This window comes from Plodia interpunctella, chromosome Z, assembly GCF_027563975.2.
Source record: "Plodia interpunctella isolate USDA-ARS_2022_Savannah chromosome Z, ilPloInte3.2, whole genome shotgun sequence".
Taxonomy (NCBI): Eukaryota; Metazoa; Arthropoda; class Insecta; order Lepidoptera; family Pyralidae; genus Plodia; species Plodia interpunctella.
This window is the reverse complement of record NC_071324.2, coordinates 9252456-9272987: the sequence shown is the minus strand read 5'-3', so window position 1 is coordinate 9272987 and position 20532 is coordinate 9252456. Positions and strand designations below refer to the sequence as shown.

At 33.7% G+C, this 20532-nt stretch overlaps 1 protein-coding gene across 6 annotated transcripts in view; it reads left to right on the top strand.

The window, feature by feature from the left end:
* Nucleotides 1-20532, top strand: part of LOC128683006 (forkhead box protein L2-like) — a 42513-nt gene continuing 21981 nt past the window's right edge. For 2 of the 6 annotated variants that reach the window (XM_053768130.2, XM_053768134.2), the window contains exons 1-3: nucleotides 1-456; nucleotides 5701-5864; nucleotides 17240-17351. In XM_053768130.2, coding sequence (XP_053624105.1) covers nucleotide 456; nucleotides 5701-5864; nucleotides 17240-17351 — 277 coding nt within the window. In that variant the 5' untranslated portion in view covers nucleotides 1-455. Of the gene's footprint in view, nucleotides 461-5700; nucleotides 5865-17239; nucleotides 17352-20532 lie in introns of all 6 variants that reach the window. The other 4 variants (XM_053768129.2, XM_053768132.2, XM_053768131.2 and 1 more) reach the window with 3 other exon arrangements.

Sequence of the window (20532 nt, the reverse complement as noted above, 5' to 3'; positions counted from 1 at the left end):
CAATTATGCCTCGAATGCGTAACAGTGGCGAATGTAACATTTGCAGCGTTGCGTAAAGAGCGTTCAGTGTGGGCCGATAAGGCGTTCAATTTTTTTGGTTTTTCTTTTGTACACTGAGAAAATCCTGATAACCTATTGTCGAGCACCGGCGATCCGCCTACGCTGCGTGGAACCGCTGGCGTTGCTGCACGCCGAGCGACGCGCGAACAGCTCAGTCAGTCGGTCGACGCACGCGCGGCCTCAACGACCGTCCGCGATCACTCAACGCGCGAATGAATCCGCCGCCCGCCCAAACTTCTTCGTTCTAAACTAAACATTTCCCAACCGAATTTTAGTGTTTTAAGTATACTGAACTTTTTCAACAGTGGACTCAAGTGGTGTTTTTAAAGGATGTACATGTTTTCGCTGACGACGGACACGAGAGGCTTTTGAGGAAAACTTCGTAGTTTTGAAAAAGTGGGTGAGTAATAGCGAATAGCTGTAAAGCCGCTTATAGGCTATGAAATGAACGCACGCGTTTAATAGTTAATGTGCACTTTGCAGGGTTACAGCATTGTAAATCAGTCATATTGGAGTAATTATTAAGCTTATAACAGCTATTTACCTGTGTTAACATACTTTGTTTTGTTTTCAGTATGCAATTTTGATAATTTTCTTATTTGTTGTGGAAGATAGGTATACTTAGCTACTTAGAATTTTAACTACAAAAATAATAAAAACGGACAAGTAATTAGCGACCTAAGACCGAGCACATCATTAATAAATACTAACATATAGCTAGGCATCTGAAATTATAAAAAAACTAACAATCAGCTATTATGATATATTACTTATCTAGATATTAAGAAGTAACTTAAATAATGAAATATATAGGTAAGATAGCTATATTAACTTATGCAATATGCGTTTTAATTTTGTTATTCCTAAACGTCCCAAAGTACTTACCTATGTACCTACGTTTAGTTTCCGTTTTAATTTTAGTCATAATCAAAGTCATATTTTCCTGCCAACACTCATCCTGTGATTCTGTTTGCATTTGGAGCTGTGACACCATCAAAAATAAATCTTAAAGTTTCACTAGTAGCAACTTCTTTTTCCCTTTCGAGTGTGTTAATTGTTAGCTGCAGGCCTACCATCAACTTTTACAGAACGATTCCAATGCAACTCAGTTCAATTTTGGAACCTAAAATGAATCGCATTTATACAAAAAATTAAGTCGATGGTACGAATTTGCAATGCAGGTCAGTTTAGGTCGTAAAGTGGATCGCTTTAAGAGATGATGGTAAGCCCCTGGTGTCAGATTTATATTTACGGTATTAGTCTGTGTTTCTTTATTCAGATCAGAAGGCAAATAGTAAATATTAGCGGCGCGTACCGGCTTCGCTCGGGTAAAAAATAACAAGTTAAGTATACACATAAACTTTCCTCAGGAATCATACTAGGTAAGTATATATTGGTGAAAACCGTACAAAACGTCCGATGATTTGAGTTTAACGCTTCCATACAGACAGACGCAACAGGGATAGGTACTTTTCTTCTTTTTATGCTAATATGTAAGGATAATAAAACCTGGAACAAATCTGGATAGTCTCATGGGCATTTTCTATACCAAAGTTCCCACGGATGTGATAGGCGTGGAGCTACTGCATATTATAAACAAAACCCCATTTCAATAACTGTGGATTATGTAATGAAATAAAATGAGCCGAAAGAATGCAATGTGTCAAGTATCGAGGCGATCGGATAGGGTCATTGTCATACATCTTATCTTGAACTAATTTTATGTACCTACGTAACACTTAAAATTGCTTACAAGATCAATCAATAGCTGAGTAGGTACTTACTATTGAGATAAAATTCGCTAAGTACAGGAGTATACGTAAGTCCATTGGAAACCAACATTTAGGCAACACGGCGCATCGCGTCGTCGTTTTGTTTTTCTGTGAACTATTGGATGAGAATAAAAAATAATCAGTTTTTGCCATAGAAAAAGAGAGTCAAATTTTCTACTCAGTAGGGTTGAGGACATCCTCGATCAATTCATCTTGAGCTATATTTAGTTCAGTCGTCTTAAGCTTTTCAGCCAACCGGCCGATGTCTATATATTCGTACATTCTCGCAATATTCCTTCGTTCAATCGCTTAATGTCATTATGCAATGAGGGATAGACTTAGCACGGCTCGTACCTCAAACACCGATTTCCTGAGTAGAAACGGACTCCCTGTACGTTTACCATGTACTCTGTCTTATATAGTTACCAAACTAAAAAATGTCAACAGCGCGATTCAGAAATGTTCATTAAATGTAAACGTCCTTGCCCATTCTTGTTTAAGTTTTTTTATCTAACGGTTAATAAATATTGTAATTCATAATATAAAATACCACAATCGCATATTTATTATGTGGAATCGATATGTTTTAAATATATCTGATTTTATTTTATGACAATGTCACACTGAGGCCATCTGTTGTTTCAATAATACATTTAATAAAACTGAAGAAGGGACATATTAGCACAATGTATATTTTTTTAAAGTTGGACTTATCTTGGCGAATATATAATATTGGACTTGTCTGTCTATCTTTCAGTCTGCCAATGAACGCGAATTACGCTTAATCTAATCCACCGATATACTTGAAAGTTGGTATGAAGTTTACTTTGTATGGTAATAGATAAATTATTTACTTATTCCGGAAAATTGCTGAGTTCCCGTAGGAATGTCAAATAATGACCTGATCCGAGAAACAACTTGAAATTTGCTATGGAAGCTACCCTAAGTACCGGCATAACATCTTATAAGTATACTTTTTATCCCGGAAAAATGCGTTTAAAAGTCAAGTAATGAACGACTAGATGTGGAATTTGAAACGATTATTTATTTGGAAACGAACGATTTATTTGGGATTTGGTACGAAGACACCTTATATGTATTACATTTTTATCTAAATTGCGAGGTTCACAAGCAATAGGTCCGGCTTCTATTCAGGTTCAGCATACTATAAGGGTGCGGTGACGTACTAAAATATGATTAACTTAATGTCGTCAAGGAGGATATACGTGCTAATGGTGATGCCGTGGACTAAGAAGAGAGGAGAAATAACTTAGGAAAGGGATTAGCGCTCATACTATCTTACTATTATTATGTTACCTGACCTACTTTTGAAATGGTAGAAAATCAGCTCTTTTACTCGTCCCATGGCACCATGTTTCGCTAGTTGCCTTATTGACCGCACGTTTTTTTTCGAAATCATATAATTTATTCTGAAATTAGGCCTTCACAGGCACTTTTTCACGTCATATTCTAAATTAAATAATATTTACCAAAGCTACAAACTACTAACCTGTATTGTTTCCTACTCATAAGTGTTGTGTTTGTCAAATAAATGATTTGTTTATTTCCAAATATTATATGCAGTACATAGGTATTAAGAACGTGGAGTTACATTTTTGTTGTATTTGAACAACATGTTTCGCACAAACATCTTCAACGTATAGCGCAAGTCGCTTTTTGCGAACTGTCCATTTGCGTTGATATGTTTTCGCGCAAATAGGTAAGTGCCTTTGCGCAGCACTTAAACTTCAATATGTCAAGTAAAGTAGGCATATGAAGTTGCAGGCGCAGCTACATAGTTCTTTAATATGTGTAACGATCATCAAATTTATCTATTATTGTAAAGAGGTAAGCGTTTGTTATTTTGTATATTTGAGGTGGGTAATCTCCGAAAGTAGGTACCGAACCGATTCCAAAAATTGTTTTTCACCATTAGATAGGTAAGTACATTATTCAAGATTGCTATATGGCTATATTTTATCCCAAAATTCCCACGGAAGCGAAACTCCGGGCAACATCTAGTAAACTATATTTTTCAATATATGTTTTGCGTTCTAAATAAAATGCTATAGAAAAAATTGTGAAATTGGGCATCAATTACGCTAACCATTTGTAAATAAAAGTAATGATGCGATGAATCTCATTCCACTACATCCACCTGCCGGACAAGCAAGACTCTAATGCCGGCTCCACAATGTCGTCGAACAGTTTGCCAAACTTTGGCTGATTGCGTATACATTGCTGGTTTTAGATTGCGGTAAATCAAAACTCTTATACAATTTACGCAATGTTCACGCATTCGCCGTACGAGTTCGGCGACAGTATGGAGCTGGCATAATGTTTCCTAACAATCAAAACCTCACTAAATTACGATCTAACACTACATTATTGACCGAGCGAGCGAAGCAAGGTCTAACATTCTACTTGGGACAAAAATACATTTTTGGAATGTATGTATGTAAGTATGTATGTTTGTAATGCGATAACTTTCGAACCGTTGGTACGATTTTGATGAAATTTAAAAGGTATGTAGGATTTGCCAATGGAATTTTTAAGTACTAGTGTACCTACAGTCAAAAGCACATCAAGTTACCTTGCATGCACTTCTATGACGCGGTAATAGCGGCGAATTTGAAATGAATTTGGGTTGGGTGATGTGCTGTTGATTGTACCACAAGTTAACAGCATGTTAACATACCTAAATATGTCATGTTAATATACCTTTCATGGATCCGGCGAGTCTATCCCTATATTTATAGGCACTTTGATAGCAAATCTATACTACTTATATTATTATAAAGTGGTAAGAGTTTGTGACTTTGTAAGTTTGTATGTTTGAGGCGGATAATTTACGAAACTTTCGAACCGATTTCAAAAAATATTTCACCACTAGAAAGGTACATTATCCAAGATTGCTATAGGCTATATTTGATCTCAAAATTCCCAAGAGCCCCGGGTAACATCTAGTTTTTATATAAGAAGGCGCCAGGGCATACTTTGCACGGGCGCTACATGTTGTAGAGCCGCTCCAGCGTGGATATCACATAGATACGCGGCGGTAATAATTTATTATTAACAGTGATTTTACCCCCAGTTTTGACTGTCCCTTTTCTGTCTGTCAGCAACGAAATAGCTTTATAGATATTTTATATTGATTGATTAAATCTTTAAATCTAAGTACCTATATACTTCAACAACAACACAAATACACGTGACTCCAACCGGATATATAGGTGATAATAGATCGTGATAAGTAGTTAACTGAGCTTCCTTGGATGACTAATTTATCTTCTACCTAGTGTCAAGTCAACTAGTACGTAACGCTATACAGCATATGTTATGTAAACATGGTTACAAACACACATACTTACCTCTATCAGAACTTTTGATACCCATGATATTAGCCTTGGGGCTTTACTCATGTAGGAATCTTGTCAAATATATTGTTTTCTGATTTATCAATGTACCTATGAATTTTCTAAATTATGAATCTGAAATCTGAATTTTTCTATCCAGCTGTTTTTCCGAAATGTAGTAGTCTAGTAGTTTTTAGTTTTTTTATTTTTGTAGTTTTTTGATAAAGAAAAATATTATTATTATAATATATATATATATATATTTCTGCATGCCGTTTGGGAGAACCAAATACGATTTTTTTTCTAATAAATATTATTTAATTTAAAGGAATTCTAGCCGAAGATAAACAGGCAACACCTGGGTGTAATCAAACAATAAAAAGAAGTGTAAAACAAAATATATTATGAGAATCGACAAACACCCCTAGCAAAAAGAACAAAATAAAATATATTATTAGAATCGACGAGTACCCAGCATGTTCACGAGTTGATTTTTTTTTTTTTGCCCTCAGTGGCCGGCAGTGCCGACGGTGCGGGTCTCGATGGCGATTGCGACGGCGTCTCACGGCTGACCGGCCTCGCAGACACCTTCGACATGAACGATATCCCCCTCACCAACTACAGCGTGGACACTCGGAGAATGCAACTGTATGCCCACCCTCACATCCACGCAGCGGTGAGTCTCTTTTATGTAATACAATATTCGAACTGGCGACCGGCTGGCTACGCAAATCTCTAACCCTCCGGTTATAAATTGTCGAAGCAATATTGAAGTTTGTATCAAAATCCGTTGCGTTTAAAAGAAGAACGCTTACAAAATAGACGCTTTATACCATATAGTCTACATGTAGTGATTTTATTGAATACACATACACTACACTACATTTCTGTAACACATCACAATAGAAGACAACATTTAACTATTGGATGTACACCGAGTAGGTGATGTCTCAGTGTTATTTTGAACAAGATACCTAGTGGTTTTCAGCCCTCACATTCTTTGGCATCACAGACACATCATATAATGTATATTTAAACAATTGTTTTAAACCAACATAACCTTGTAAAATCTTTATTCCGCTAAAGTACAGAAGTTAGTAGCAAGACGACAGAACTTCAAAAAAGACACAAAAACTTTATAAAAGTATTTGGTAATATGAAGGTCATCTTGCCGGAATGAAGAGATGCGGGAAAAGTGTAAAACCTTTAATCAAGGGTTGCCAAGCATTCGGTTCGTAGTACATTTAATAATTTAATAGATAACGTTATATCCGGGTCTAGTTGAAAGTAGTTGTTAGTTGTATGTATGGTACGTGATGATAAAGGTCAATAGTGCGTGCGAAGGTCGATTTCAACGCCCCTACGATCCTTGCGCCCTAGGCCGAAGTCTAATTAGCCTGATGGTTATTCATTATTAATAATTAGGCTCTGTAAGTACTAGTAAAAATTTTATCAGTGCAGTGATTTTTGATATTTTTAACGGAAATATTCCATACCACAAACACATAGCTAGTTTAACAGTTGTTATTCTTCGCCCAGGCATGACGACAGATCTGGTTGAGGTCACTTTCTTGACGCGGTATCTTAGGGTCAGATTCTAATCTGCTTTGTTAGATACAAAAACATTGCGTACCTACTTATTTATTTCTTACAAAGTATTTAGTACTTGTAATTACGAAACGAAAACCCGGCTTTTGTGGCCTATCGTTCCGGTGTTGAATTGGACGACTCCATATCCTTCCTTAGTAACAATAGTATTCCCAAGGAGGGTCACGTCACGTCACGAATCTTCAAATTTTGAGGTTTATTTCTTAATCCCCAATAAAAATGATAGATCAGCGATAGACCGCGAAACACTCAAGTTTTTATTTCGAATATACTACTTAAACCTATTTACTTAGGTTTACCTAAATCAAAAATTGGTCTAGCGACTATTGAACAAGATATCCTAGTTGGGTACGCGTATAAAAATTATTCAATGCAGAGTTAAATGTCCCGTATAAGTAATAATTCCGCTCGGTTTTAATATTCGTTTATGTGTTCCGATACATATTTGTTTGCTTTCCTTATCGCTGAAACTAGTGTAATCGGAGAAATTAAAATTTTATTTTGGGTCTTAAAAGTTTTATATTTCAGTGAAACTGTAACACTGATGAATTATGATAAACTTGGCGAATTGTGTACGTTTTTGTTGGAATAATAAACAATAACATTGGATTATTTACGATGAAATAAATGTTTAATGGCGGTTAATTGATTGATTTATTTATATATAATTGGTTTAAGTTCTGGAGTCAGTGTCATCATGACGCCGGGTCTGTGCTATCGGGTCTTTACTTAAGTTATCAGTTGCCTTCGTCACGGCAAGTTACATCATCGACCTTGTTTATTTGACTTTACTTATTATAAGTACTTACACTCAACACGTGATATGTAATATCTAGTCTAACTATATTATTTAGATTTCTTGGGCCTTCAACTAGAATCTGCATAAATTGTGGGAAGCCGTTAAAAAGCATTTTGGTTGATCCGTCTTCAACCAGCGACGTCTCATCCTATTCAGTATTTTTTCCATATTCAACCGATTTATATTCCGACGACAATCAATATTCTTCACTCAACAACTGTTTATACCATGCCTTTTTTATATTCCCAAAATAAATTTGTAATGTACTAGCTGCGTGCCGGGGCTTTGCCGGAATTTCGGGATAAAATGTACCTTATGTGTTATTCCAAGTTATATAACAATTTGTCTAGTAGTTTTTCCGTGAAAGAGTAAAAAACGTACACACACACATACATCCTCACATACAAACTTTCGCATATTTATAATATTAGTAGGTATTGTTATAAATGAGCTGTGATGATGTATCAAAATAAATCGAAAAAAAGTGAATAGAAGTTGATATAATTCGCAATTGATGTAGGTAGATTGATTTGCATTTGACTGTACATTCTGGCAACGTGGTAACTCATGAAAATTGAAGATAATGCCTAGAGTCGGTTTTATCAATCGGCCCTGACACAGGTTCATCACAAACTGAGCCATTTATTGTCAATAAGATTACTGAGCCATTTAAGTTATAACAATATTTAAAAAAATCTTTATCTAGAATATAGCTTTGTTTAATTTCTGAAGTTTCAGGCAATTTTCCTTTTAGTGAATCCTTCAGGAATTTATTTACAGAATCTAGTTACATTAATCCACATCGGTCTACTCTTCTACAATATCTAGACTATCGTTTTCAATGTTCCTTCACCATTAGGATATTTTTATTACTGAATGACATAGAGTATTTACTCAAATCAGGATGTCTAGGCGTGTCTAATTTCGGGATAAATGTACCCTATGTGTTATTCCAGGTTATATTCTACCAGTATACCATTTCATTACAACCGTCCAGCGGATTTCGCATGAAAGAGTAACAAACACAACAATACATACAGTCATATATCCTCAAAAACTTTTGAATTTATATTATTAGTAGGATTAGTAGGACTGAACCGACGACACATTGAAGATTTATATAAATAGAAACTAGGTATTGCATTATTTTAGTTTGAGAATTAAGTTCCTTACACAATTTATTTCTCACAATTTTTCTGCTCCTTGGCTTGAACGTTTTTATTTCGATAAACTTAATCTTCTGAAAACAAGTGAAATAGGTACTTACTCCACAAAAAAGCCTTTGTTTGTGGGGTCAAACAGCTGATTTAATTTGATACAACTACACTGCAATAAAAATAAAATATATGCTTTTCGCAAATCGTGCCCGTCTTGCTTGCATAAATGGCTGGCACAATAACTTTCCAGTTGCCATTGGATTTTGTGCTCTATTCTTTAAGGTTTAGGACGAGGCATGTAGTTGATGTGGAAGGTGATGACGTACTTCCAGCTGCCGGTAACCGAATGACTTGTAATGTGAGTGCGGCTGTGACAAATGTGAAAAGTATTGGGTTTTTAAAGTGCTCCTGCGCTCCTTCGCCTCGGCCACTTGCGTACGCGCTCATGAAAGAACTCCATTTATTCCAACGTGAATTATAACCTGGGTCGCTGATCGGGAAGCCTTAAATCACTGGAACTTATAATCCTTTGTTGCAGAAATAGGCATTTGTATCAATGCTTCGGTTGAAATCGACGGGAATAATATTAAGTAGTAATAATAATATGAAACGATTTGGTTATAGCTTGATAATTGTTTTAATTTGTTAGTTATCTAACTAATAGCTGTTCCTAGACTTTTTTATTTTTTTTTATTTTGCCAATTTGGTACCTTGCGTTATTTTTAGGTACCAAATTTAGAGATTAGAGACAAAGTTATTATCTTTCTAATATTTCCTATTTTCCATTTTGCGTGAAAATCAATACCCTTCTCTTGCAGTCGCTTAAAAATTGATATTGATTATTTCAATTTATTAAATGTTTATGGAATTTCGGGATAAAAAGTAAAAATCGTGTAGTAGAATTTGCGTGAAAGATCAAACTTTCGTATTTATAATATTAGTGGGATATATTTCATAGTAATTATATAATTTGAAGCTTCTGGAATAAAATCTAGACTGAAAATGTCGATACATGACCAAGCAGGCAATAGCTAATTGAATCTTTAGCAGCTAGGTGCTATGTTATTACCTACTAACTTATCTATAAGCATTATAATTTTCTATGTATGAAATTACAACGACGCAAGTGTATAATAAGCTTGATTCTGCTTGCCCAGCATGCAACATCATCAGATTTTCTTTCGTAACAAGTAGGTATAACATTGACACAATTACCATTATTACTAAGTTTAATTTTATTGAGGTCATCTTATACTAATGCATTGTATATTTGATTATTTAATTTATTAATTAATAGCGGTCGATTTGCAATAATATAGGTTTAAAGAAACTCCTTGAACTCAGATTTTTAATTTCACGGAATTCTGATATGTGTCATTTTTCGACACTTCAGAAAAGATAAACCCCACAGATAAAAACATTACATTGAAGATAAACCCAAAGAGCAAACCTTAAAAAATCTAATTACTATTTCAAAATTATAACAATAGATTTTTAAATTTTAGCATTTCTAATTGAAACGTGACATTTTTTTAAACGTATTGTTTTTATTTCGCTCAAATATTTTCCATTTTCCGTAAGACCGTTTATTTCAATGTTTTAAGTATCAGAATTAGGTGCAATTAAAAAACAAGTATCTAAATTGCGTTACGGATTTTTCCTGATTGTAGAAGACCCGGAACTTTGTAGAGCGATCGGAGGTTACAAGTTTTTTATTGAAGTAAATTCCTCCTATAAGGAAAAAAAATCACAATATTATGTCAACAATCTTTTAGGGGCCTTGGCAAACTTATATTGATGATATGTATAAAAAGAAATCTTAAATAGGTATTATTTTAGGTCAATATAATACTAATTTCTTTTCTATTATTAAGGACTCTGTGTTATAGATAAGTATTAAATTGTATTTTTTGTAGTTTCTGTCAGTGCCATCTACTTACCAAATTAGTATATAAATACTATTAGTGTTGGTTTCACTTTAAATTAGTGCCTTGGCTCTGCGCTGTGTCACATAAATGTGTTGCTGAGTGATAGATACCTTTTCATTACCTTTGTTCACAAGTTGTAAAAATGCATTTTCTATATGTTTTTATTTCTTGTTTTTCTCTCTATTTACTTTTATTTCTTCTTCATGATTTGTGAGAGTCCTTTATTTAAACGGAAGGTGCTCATAATCGTCGTCGTTTGTATATTATCCGGTAGCTCAGTTTTTAATTGAAAAAATCGCGCCTCAATTATTTTAGAAAATCCTGCGTCCAATTCATTATACTTGCTCTCGGCAACAGAATGAGTATACTCTGTTTTGTGTTCGTGGGTGGCCTTTCATACTTTTTTACATGTGTATATTTTACTCAAGCGTCAACTTGCATTTCATGCTTATACCGATCGAAAATCAATCTTAACGTTAGGATAATAAGGACTAAATGAATACAATATTTGTTTATCGGATATGCTACTAAGCTACTTGGCTAATTCGGTCGCGTACACAATGGAGCTATTTCACGTACCAATTAACTTTGTTGCAATTTTTAATGTTTGATTCTTTTCATATTCCATATCTTAACAAGAAGAGAAAATCAATATCGATTAATTTTCATCAATGTTTTTTTCTATATATACTTATGTGCGTACCTACTTAACTTTAATTTCAGTTAATAACATAAATATTATAGACCATATATAGTAACTAATTATAATTAAAATAAAACAAGCATATAATCTTAAACTAAATATGATTAAATGATTTGTGACTTTATTCTTGACTACCTCTATGGCTCTGCCGGAATGGCCAGAATTTTCAACAGAATGAGACGAATGAAAGAGAAGGGGAAGCCTTGGCCCAGCAGTGGGACACAACATCCACATGATAAATAAAAAAAGTTTAGGAAATGTAAAGCTCGTACGTTTCTTACGTAGTATGTTTCTTCCAAATGAATCTCGCCGCATTTTGTTACAAATTAATTAACGGCGCTTTAAATTAACAGATCAGATGGTATAAAATATTTAAAAAACCGTATCAACAAAAATTATGTAAAAGAAGACGTGCCTGTTAAAGTCCAGTTTCGAAAATAAATCATCATCATCAATCAATCAATCATTTAAATACTGTGTTAATATCACGCACTGAAAAATAAGGCCTCTTAATATTACCGATTACCGGTGCATTCCAGTCGATACCAAAGCCAAGAAAAGCAATACAAACGTTCTAAACATTTTACTTAAAGTAGTGGTTCAGATTATACCGAGAACATAAATGATAAGCTTGGCGTGCTTTCTTAATACACACGATAGCTTTTTCATGTGTACGTATATACATATTTTTTTATTCCGCTTTACATATGTGATTATGTCTCAATTTGGCATTTTCTTTATTTTTGAGTGTGATTGCTAGAACTGAAATCAATTTTTTTAGCACTAGCACTTGCCTTTCATCTCGTGCGTCCGCTTATAATTTATTATTGTCAATGTCTCGGGTTCGAAGAAACGAAACGTAACGAAAACCTATGAAAACCACATCTTATTCCATTCAGTAGCTTTAGCGTTATGCGCGAGCAAATGGACAGAGAAAAAAAAACATTTATTTTTTAATATCTCCTATGTACAGACATAGCCCACTTACTTACATATATTATATGTATAGATGTAATAACTCTATCTATATTATAATCTCGAACTCTTTCAGGACACGCGTCTCAATTTGATTATTTTTAATTCGGCCTTAATGATGTTTTGACAGCGATCAAGTCGTAGAATTAATGTGAATTGTGACCACAAGACACTTTCGTAAATGTAGAATACTATAATTGGCATAAAATTTTAAGGAGTACTTACTTGTAACTTTATGAGTATATTCACTTGAATTCTGGCAACGAGTTTAATTAGTAATTGAAGTTACAAAACTATAGAAAATTCGTTTTTGTTTGTACCTAATTATAATAAAGTCAAAAACTACTGGACGGTGTTTAATGAAATTTGGCAATGAGGTAGACGAAACCTTCAGGATGTGATAATGTGCGCTACAATTATTTATTATGGTTTTACCTGAGCGAAGCCGCGACGAGACACTAGTCATTTGTATTTATACGAATATTTACTTATGTCGTAGTACTTAGAACAAGATTGATGTCTGGAATTAATCCTCAGATTATTGTTTTAGACAAATTAAATCATTTCTAAGAACTTCCCGTTACGGAATTTCGGTATAATTCCAGATACCTATTATAGTGAAATGAAAAAATAAAGAAGTATATTATATATCTATAGGAATGGCTAAAGAGCTAGTTTTAAATTAAAACGGTACTTATTCGAGTGTTAGAATATTCTTTACTGGCGGCTAAACCTTCCTAAATAACCACGCTGTCTATTTGGTGAAAAATGTACAAAAAAATGTCCGATAGTTTTTGAGTTTATCGCATTAATTCAGACTGATGCTACATAATTATGTAAGGATTTCTCGAGCAATGTTTTGTGTGTGATAATGTAATAACTAAAAAATATTTATTCTAGTTCATGTAATATACAATTTAATTGCGTTCAAGTAGGAATTCACGAAATGCGTCTCGCTTTCAGATTGCGGCCCTGGGCACTCCCATCAATTACTGGCTATTTCGGGTTAATCCCACCCCGCGCGTCTTGTCACTATGTCGAATTACCCGCCACTTCTTAAAAATATTGCATTTATTTATAAATGTATACCTACTTATGAATTCAAAATAAATGTATAAACATATAGGTTTATATTTTGATTGTCCCTAATCGACAGAGTCAGATGTTGTCTAAAGAACATTTTGAAAATATTTGTGGATGGTCTGTCCTCTTGCTGATGCATCATAAGAAGGATAAAGATGTCATAATTAATATAAATTAATAAATATTATTTGGAAAAAGAAATGTGATTTTATTTAGTATGATTTTAATAATATTTTAATGTTATTTAATTTAATCTTTAATAATGTCAAATATGTGAATTGTAACTCTCTGAAATAAACGTGATTTTTATTTGTGCTGTTTTTAGTCTTGTTCATTGATTCTTTCACAAAAATGCGTAAACAATTACACAATTTAGATCAAAAAAGCTTAATTTGTAGTAAGTAAGTAGTTTTTCTATTTATAAGTATACATTTGACAAGAACTGAGTATTCAACTTGTTTAGGGTGTATTGCACCGTCAAATTTGACGTTGCTTTTAACCGGCGCGCCGCTGACGTTTAGACAAAATGTCGTACTTTGCGTTTTTCGTTACGTTTAATGTTAAAGTTTACGGTGCAAGCAAGCCAGTGTCTAATACTAATGCTGTCCAATCCAATCGACACATCTTTTGGCAGTTGCTTTAGTTTATTTTTAGTGTCAACAATAACAAACTTAATTTAATTTCGTCAATTAATCTATCAACCGGGGTTTCCTCGCTTTTTATTGTATTATATTTTACCCGTTGACATTTGTTTTGTAATCTTTTAAATGTTTGACAATTTAGATTTACTGTCATCGTATAATTAGTAATGGGTGATAAGTTTTCAACTATTGTTAATAAATTAACAGCGACGCGTAGGTTAAAGTTGCAACTCAACTTTAAAAATAAGCAATATCATGAGTGTATTGTGAACCTTCAAGCTATCGGGTACATATTGGGGGTATACCCCCAATATGTACCCGATAGCTTGAAGGTATAGACATCTCATTCCATTTCTTCGCTCATACGAAATTAGTGTTCCTTATATTTTCGTAATCCCGGTGATTACTTAGGTACTCCAATATTACCCAAAAATTAAATGGTATATAATTGGAATTAAATTTTATTCGGCTACTCCGAATAGTAGGTGTACCTAAGGAAAAAATATTGAATAGAATGAGACGATAACAGATGAATACAGAACCTAAACAGAAGTTAAACGGGAATGACTTATGAAAGCGGAAATAATGGTATTTTAACAAATTAGTTCCATACAACACCATCAACATGACATGATTTATTTGGTTATTACGTTTTGGGACTGGATACAGTAAGTACACATATCGTTATAAATCACCAAAATAATTCTTCTTCTTCTTTTAGTTTAAATGTATCTTCGTAAACTTTATTGAAAGTGAACACCACTTTCTATTGTTGGGAAATGAAAAGCCTGAACTACACTTATCTACACTAATATTATAGAAATGCTTTTAGGTTTGTGTGCAGTGTTTAAAAATACAAATCTTTGGTAAATCTGAATCGTCATTTTATAGTATAATGCGTTGACATATGCTTCCATTTGATATCAAGCCAAGAACATATTTTTTTCTGAAAACAGTGGACACGTAATAAATGTCTTGATTATCTTGTTAATAATATGCTGCGAGGCAGCCTATAAATCTACTTTTCGACCATAAAATAATTGTTAATATCCTGTTGCTGTCATCGAATAATCAGAAAACTGTGATGACATTTTGAAAATCGTTATCACGATTTTTTCACCGATAGAATAACCAACGAGCTGTCACAAACAGTTAAACTCCTTGACCAATATTTCTTTATATAGAAACAAGAAAAATGACCTGCCAGAAATGTCCCATTTATACTCTGCTTCTAATTTTTTGGTACAAGAATTTTTCTCGAGTGTCACGGTGCAACAAATAAATATTGGTGGTGAATTGGAGAAATAAATCGATCTCGCTCTTATATAGATGATTCTGAAATTTTATCTCTTTCTCCCTAATAGCCGACTGACAAACATGTATCAGCGGTTAATAGGTGCGCGGCAGCTGTTGCGAACAAATCAGCTCGGATATAGCTGACTCTGTCAAAAAGCTGACGCTACGGCGCACGCCACGAGCGCTGGCGGGCGTCGATGACACAACTGTGACGTCATTCTAACATGGGGCAAAAATGGGTCTCAATATTCCCATTTATCAAGAACAATGCTAAGATACTGCCTCTGATGCTTTGTGGACGAGAAAGAAACCGGGAAAAAGTTACGATGATGAATTACTACAGGTATTTTGCCAAATTAATCTCACTATTCCCTAAAAATTAATATTTTTGAGAGTATTTTTAAATGCTTGATGAATATATTACGCATCGTAATTGTTTTTATAGTAAATATAATTAACAAAGATAAAGCTTGACGGGCATACCTCACCTAGTAATTCCAATTATATTTATTTACAAATGTCCAGTGTTATTTTAAAAGCCGTAACGTAAATTATGTTCCAAGTTAATTATGTATTAACAAAATGTTTTGTTTTGTCAACTATTGTAAACAACATATTGAAATTTGTTTTGGTTGGATAAATAATATTATTGTTAAAAGCTTTCACTGGGATCTTTTTGATTTTAATATAACCATATTAAGATATTAGCAAAAGTGCATGACATGAACCAAATAGCATCAGCCAAACATACGAGGAGGGTCGACTCAGTGTTCATTCAAGATCGGAGAAAGCATCTTACGTATGTAAAAATAGATATTGTAGAATATTTATTGGCCACCTCTTCGAGATTCGATTTAATATTAACATTAGAAAAATATAGTACACACGTGTTTGGACGATGGATGCTAATTTCTTCAGGGACTTTGGGATTTTCTAAAATTATCCAAAGATAACCTCTTGAATGATTACGCAGGTTAGTTATTAATTATACACTTCTCCAGTTAATGGAGATGTTGGAATGAATCTGATGAAGTTGTTTGGACATCTCATTAGTGCGTGAGTTAGTGTGTGGTATATGCGAATATAAATGTGAATTCGCACGACTCATCTTTAGTATTAGAATTTTGTCGTAGGTATTGTGGCCAGCTATAATGATTTTAGTTGTAGCAATTGTAATTTCTCTTCCTACACCCTTCTGTCTAATAGTGTCGTTTTAAGTGTTGTAAAAACTTTTATTGTCCTTATCTCTGTTGTATTCAACGCGCAACAAAATATCATGTACCTATGTGCAGAAAATGGTTTCGGTGTTCCGTCGTTGGTAGTCGATCCTGGGTGCAGCATCAAGTCACACTTGTCATAATATTGCACTGTCATGGAAACTGAGGCGAATTGGAAAATTTCAACTTTTTCAGGACGAGCGGAAATACGTGCAACATTGGATAACAAAGAGACCGGATAGGTGAAAACATAAAGAAAATAAATATATATGGTCAAACTAAATAAAAGCTTGTAAAAAGAAAGAAGTCTTGACGTCGTACTTATTAAGTACTTACTTTTTTTTCTAACTTTACTATTACTACTTATTACTACTTAACCCCTACTTCTCATCTGACTTCATCTCATTTTGTTCTCAAAGTCCACGTGAAAAACAACTCTTAAAGTTTTTTTTGAAGATTCGGCATTGATGGTTTTACGACCGGCCGCCTGCATCAAAACCTTTCATTGAAAAGTCATTAACTCAGCTGTTAATTCTTTACATGACTGACTAGTCTACTTACTCGACCATAGGGACCGACCATAGGGATATATATTTTAATATTGTATTAATAAGTAAGTTGATGTGATTTATTATTTCATGCAGGAGCTGTCGATACATGCGGTGTCCACCCACGAGCTGCTAAAACCTAAGGATGAACCATCGTACTCTCTGGCTGCTTCCACCAACCTCTGTTCGGTTAATTTACATCATACAGGTCAGTGTTTTGTTTTTTTTTTTTACCTTTAAGTATCCCACTGCTGAGCAAAAGCTTACCCTTTTGTTTTACATAGGTTTCTGTCTCGGACTGTTTCGTGCCAATCACGTTGATTTAAAAAAAAAATATATAATACATGTTTAGTTAATATCATGTAAAATAATGTAGGTACATACTGTGAGTTACTTTACACTGTGCCTCCACACAGATTTTTTTTACCAGTTGAATACATGTTCGCAACCACAGATACACGATGGCAAGAGAATTAAATTTTCTTCAACGGCTGTTAATTATGTTGAAAACTATGAACTTAAATGTCATATAAAAAGTATTTCCCTTGGTAACTGTATCTATCGAATGTTACGATATTATACTATATGTTACCATAATATAATGTTACACACGAGCCATAACTATTGACCACTGTACAGCTGTTATAGTTACTCAATTGTCGAGGATTTAAAAATGGTTTATTAATTTTATTATATTCGGATAACATAGAGTCAATTTCAATGCATATTCTCATATGTAATAAAAACAACATGTACAAATTCATTGCAAACTCGCCTCTATAACAGTGACATAAAGGTCCATGCAGGGTAACTTGAACATGCGCATTGTACTATTGGAGAAGATGGAAAACATGTAATTATAATGCCTATATTAATATGCCCTTATATTAATAAACTATGAAAGTGTAAAAAATATATACATATTAGAATACTGCTCCGGCCACGTAGACACAAGATAGAGCTGGTTAGACTCTGTGGCTGATTAACATAAATGCCACAAGCAGGCAATTCAAGTTTTGCCACCCCTTCTAATCTGGTGTGAGCTGTCATTTCAGCCATACACTCTTCATCTAAAGGTTCGTTCGTTTCGAAATATACCTTCGCAAATACGTAATATAAAATTATCAAATTCCATAATTGTATAGGTTATGTGAAACCTAATAACATTTCTATTTTGTCGCTCAATAGTAAGTCTAACGTACAATATCCATCTGCAATTTTGGTTGTACTACTTAACGTAATTCTCCGTTACCGCGGATAATATACCAGTATTCCAATATTTTTTAATAAACAACCATTGAAATACTAACAACATGAATTAATTTAAATTCTAGCTGATTCCGCGGAGTTATTACTATGTAATACAAAGAATCGTATACTGAAAATAATATAAGAAATGAAAAAAAAAATTGAGTTAAAAAATCGTTAAATGTAAAAAATAAAATAAAAAGAAATAAGATCTATAGATAATAATTTGATCCACCCTAAAATACTCATGTATCCAGTCGTTGTCTCGGGTCAAATGCAATGGATCTGTTCAAGTAGGGAGCAGCTCGCCTACGGCATGAAGATTGGATTTCAACCAATTAAACACATCTATTGTTCTTAGATGCCGCCGGTGATTTTAAGAAGAGTTATTAAATACTTATCATTGAACTTAACAAATAGAGTTTAAAATTTGCAAAATAAATTTAACTAAAAGCACTAGGCGAGACACAATGTTATTTGTTTGACATTACACATTTAAAAATTGAAACATCAAAATAAATTTCTCCGTTTTCCTTCGTCTTGGGCGAATACTTCAGCCAAAACTGCTTAAGACTTAGATTTAAAGGTGCGATTTTGTATGAATGTGGCTGAACTTTTCACGGCTACTAAGTATAGAATATGCAAATATTCTATATTTATTAATTACTACTAAACTAATCCTAGCCGTTGGTTTGATTTCAAATACTATTTAATTTCTTAGGGCATATTATTACATCATCGAGACGATGAGTTTCAAGTTACACAACTTTAGGGCATTTGCCCTACAGTTATTTTGCTAATTTTAAACAACCTTTACTTCCAGTTAATGACCGGGTTTTTAAATATACTAAGGTCACAGTATAAAAATAGTACTATCAAACAGTTACAATTAGGATTTTATTTCTCTCTTTTCTAGTATATAGTATAACTATATACTTAAAAATTCCCTGTTTTCTTTAAGTACAATTTGATTAATTGAGTAAGATAGGGTGGGCCCAGGAGTATTCAATGCTGGAACCTTCTCTGTATCTCAAACATTCAACATTTGGGGAACACTGTTATTATAATTTTCATACTAAGTACCCTTACAATTATTTCAATACACAAAATTTTGATGAACTGTAGTAAAAGCTAAAACCTAATAACAATTTAAAGATCTATCTATTGGTTCCTACCTAGACAAACAAACTAAAGTAATACATGCATTGCTGATGTAATATTAGTTATATCGACATCAACACATAATCAAGTTCAAAGTTCCTTTGTCCAAAATTCAAGATAAGCTTAAAATCATTTGAATTCTTAAAATTGAGTGTCATATTTCTGTCTTCGATCACACTGCTCTTATTGTATTCAAGTGTACAACTTCTGATTTAAACTTTACACTGGCGTTATACAATAAATACTTGCGAAGAGTGTAACAGGGATCAAAATCGCTTGCAGGTTTCCGGCGGATTCTATGGCTGGCACTTGAAACTACGTTGGCACGAACTTAGGAATATTTAATTTACGACCTAACCAGCATTGTTCATTCAGAACGGGCGAACGGTCTCGGGTTGATTGTCGATATTAAAAGTGTCAAGCGTTCGCTGCCGGAAATTCATTGATAGATTTAATCGCCCTGTACTGAAATAACGTATGAGCGTTCGTCGCATTTGATTTGAAGGAAAATTGCTAAGTCATTACTGCCGTCCGGTGGACGCGGCTCCTGCATTAAGTACTGGGGCTATTTTTGGGGCTACTGGGATCCTTGAATTTCGAAATAAACCCGATTTGCGTCAATGCCTCATTTCTGTGCGCGTCTTAGTTCATAGGTTTATAGTTGCTAAACAATGCGTTATAATTGCGTTCATAATTATTTCACATGAGTCGTCTAAAATAATTGTAAATTATTTAGGATTCTCACAATAATTTACTTATTTTCCAACTGCTTTAAGAATAAGTCATAAAGTATGTACTGGAATAGGTAATAATAATAATAAATAAATAAATATATTATATTAAGACAAATCACACAGATTGAGCTAGCCCCAAAGTAAGTTCGCGACTTGTTTTATGGGATATTAACTCAACGATACTATATTTTATAACATATACATATATAGATAAACATCCAAGACCCGGGCCAATCAGAAAAAGAT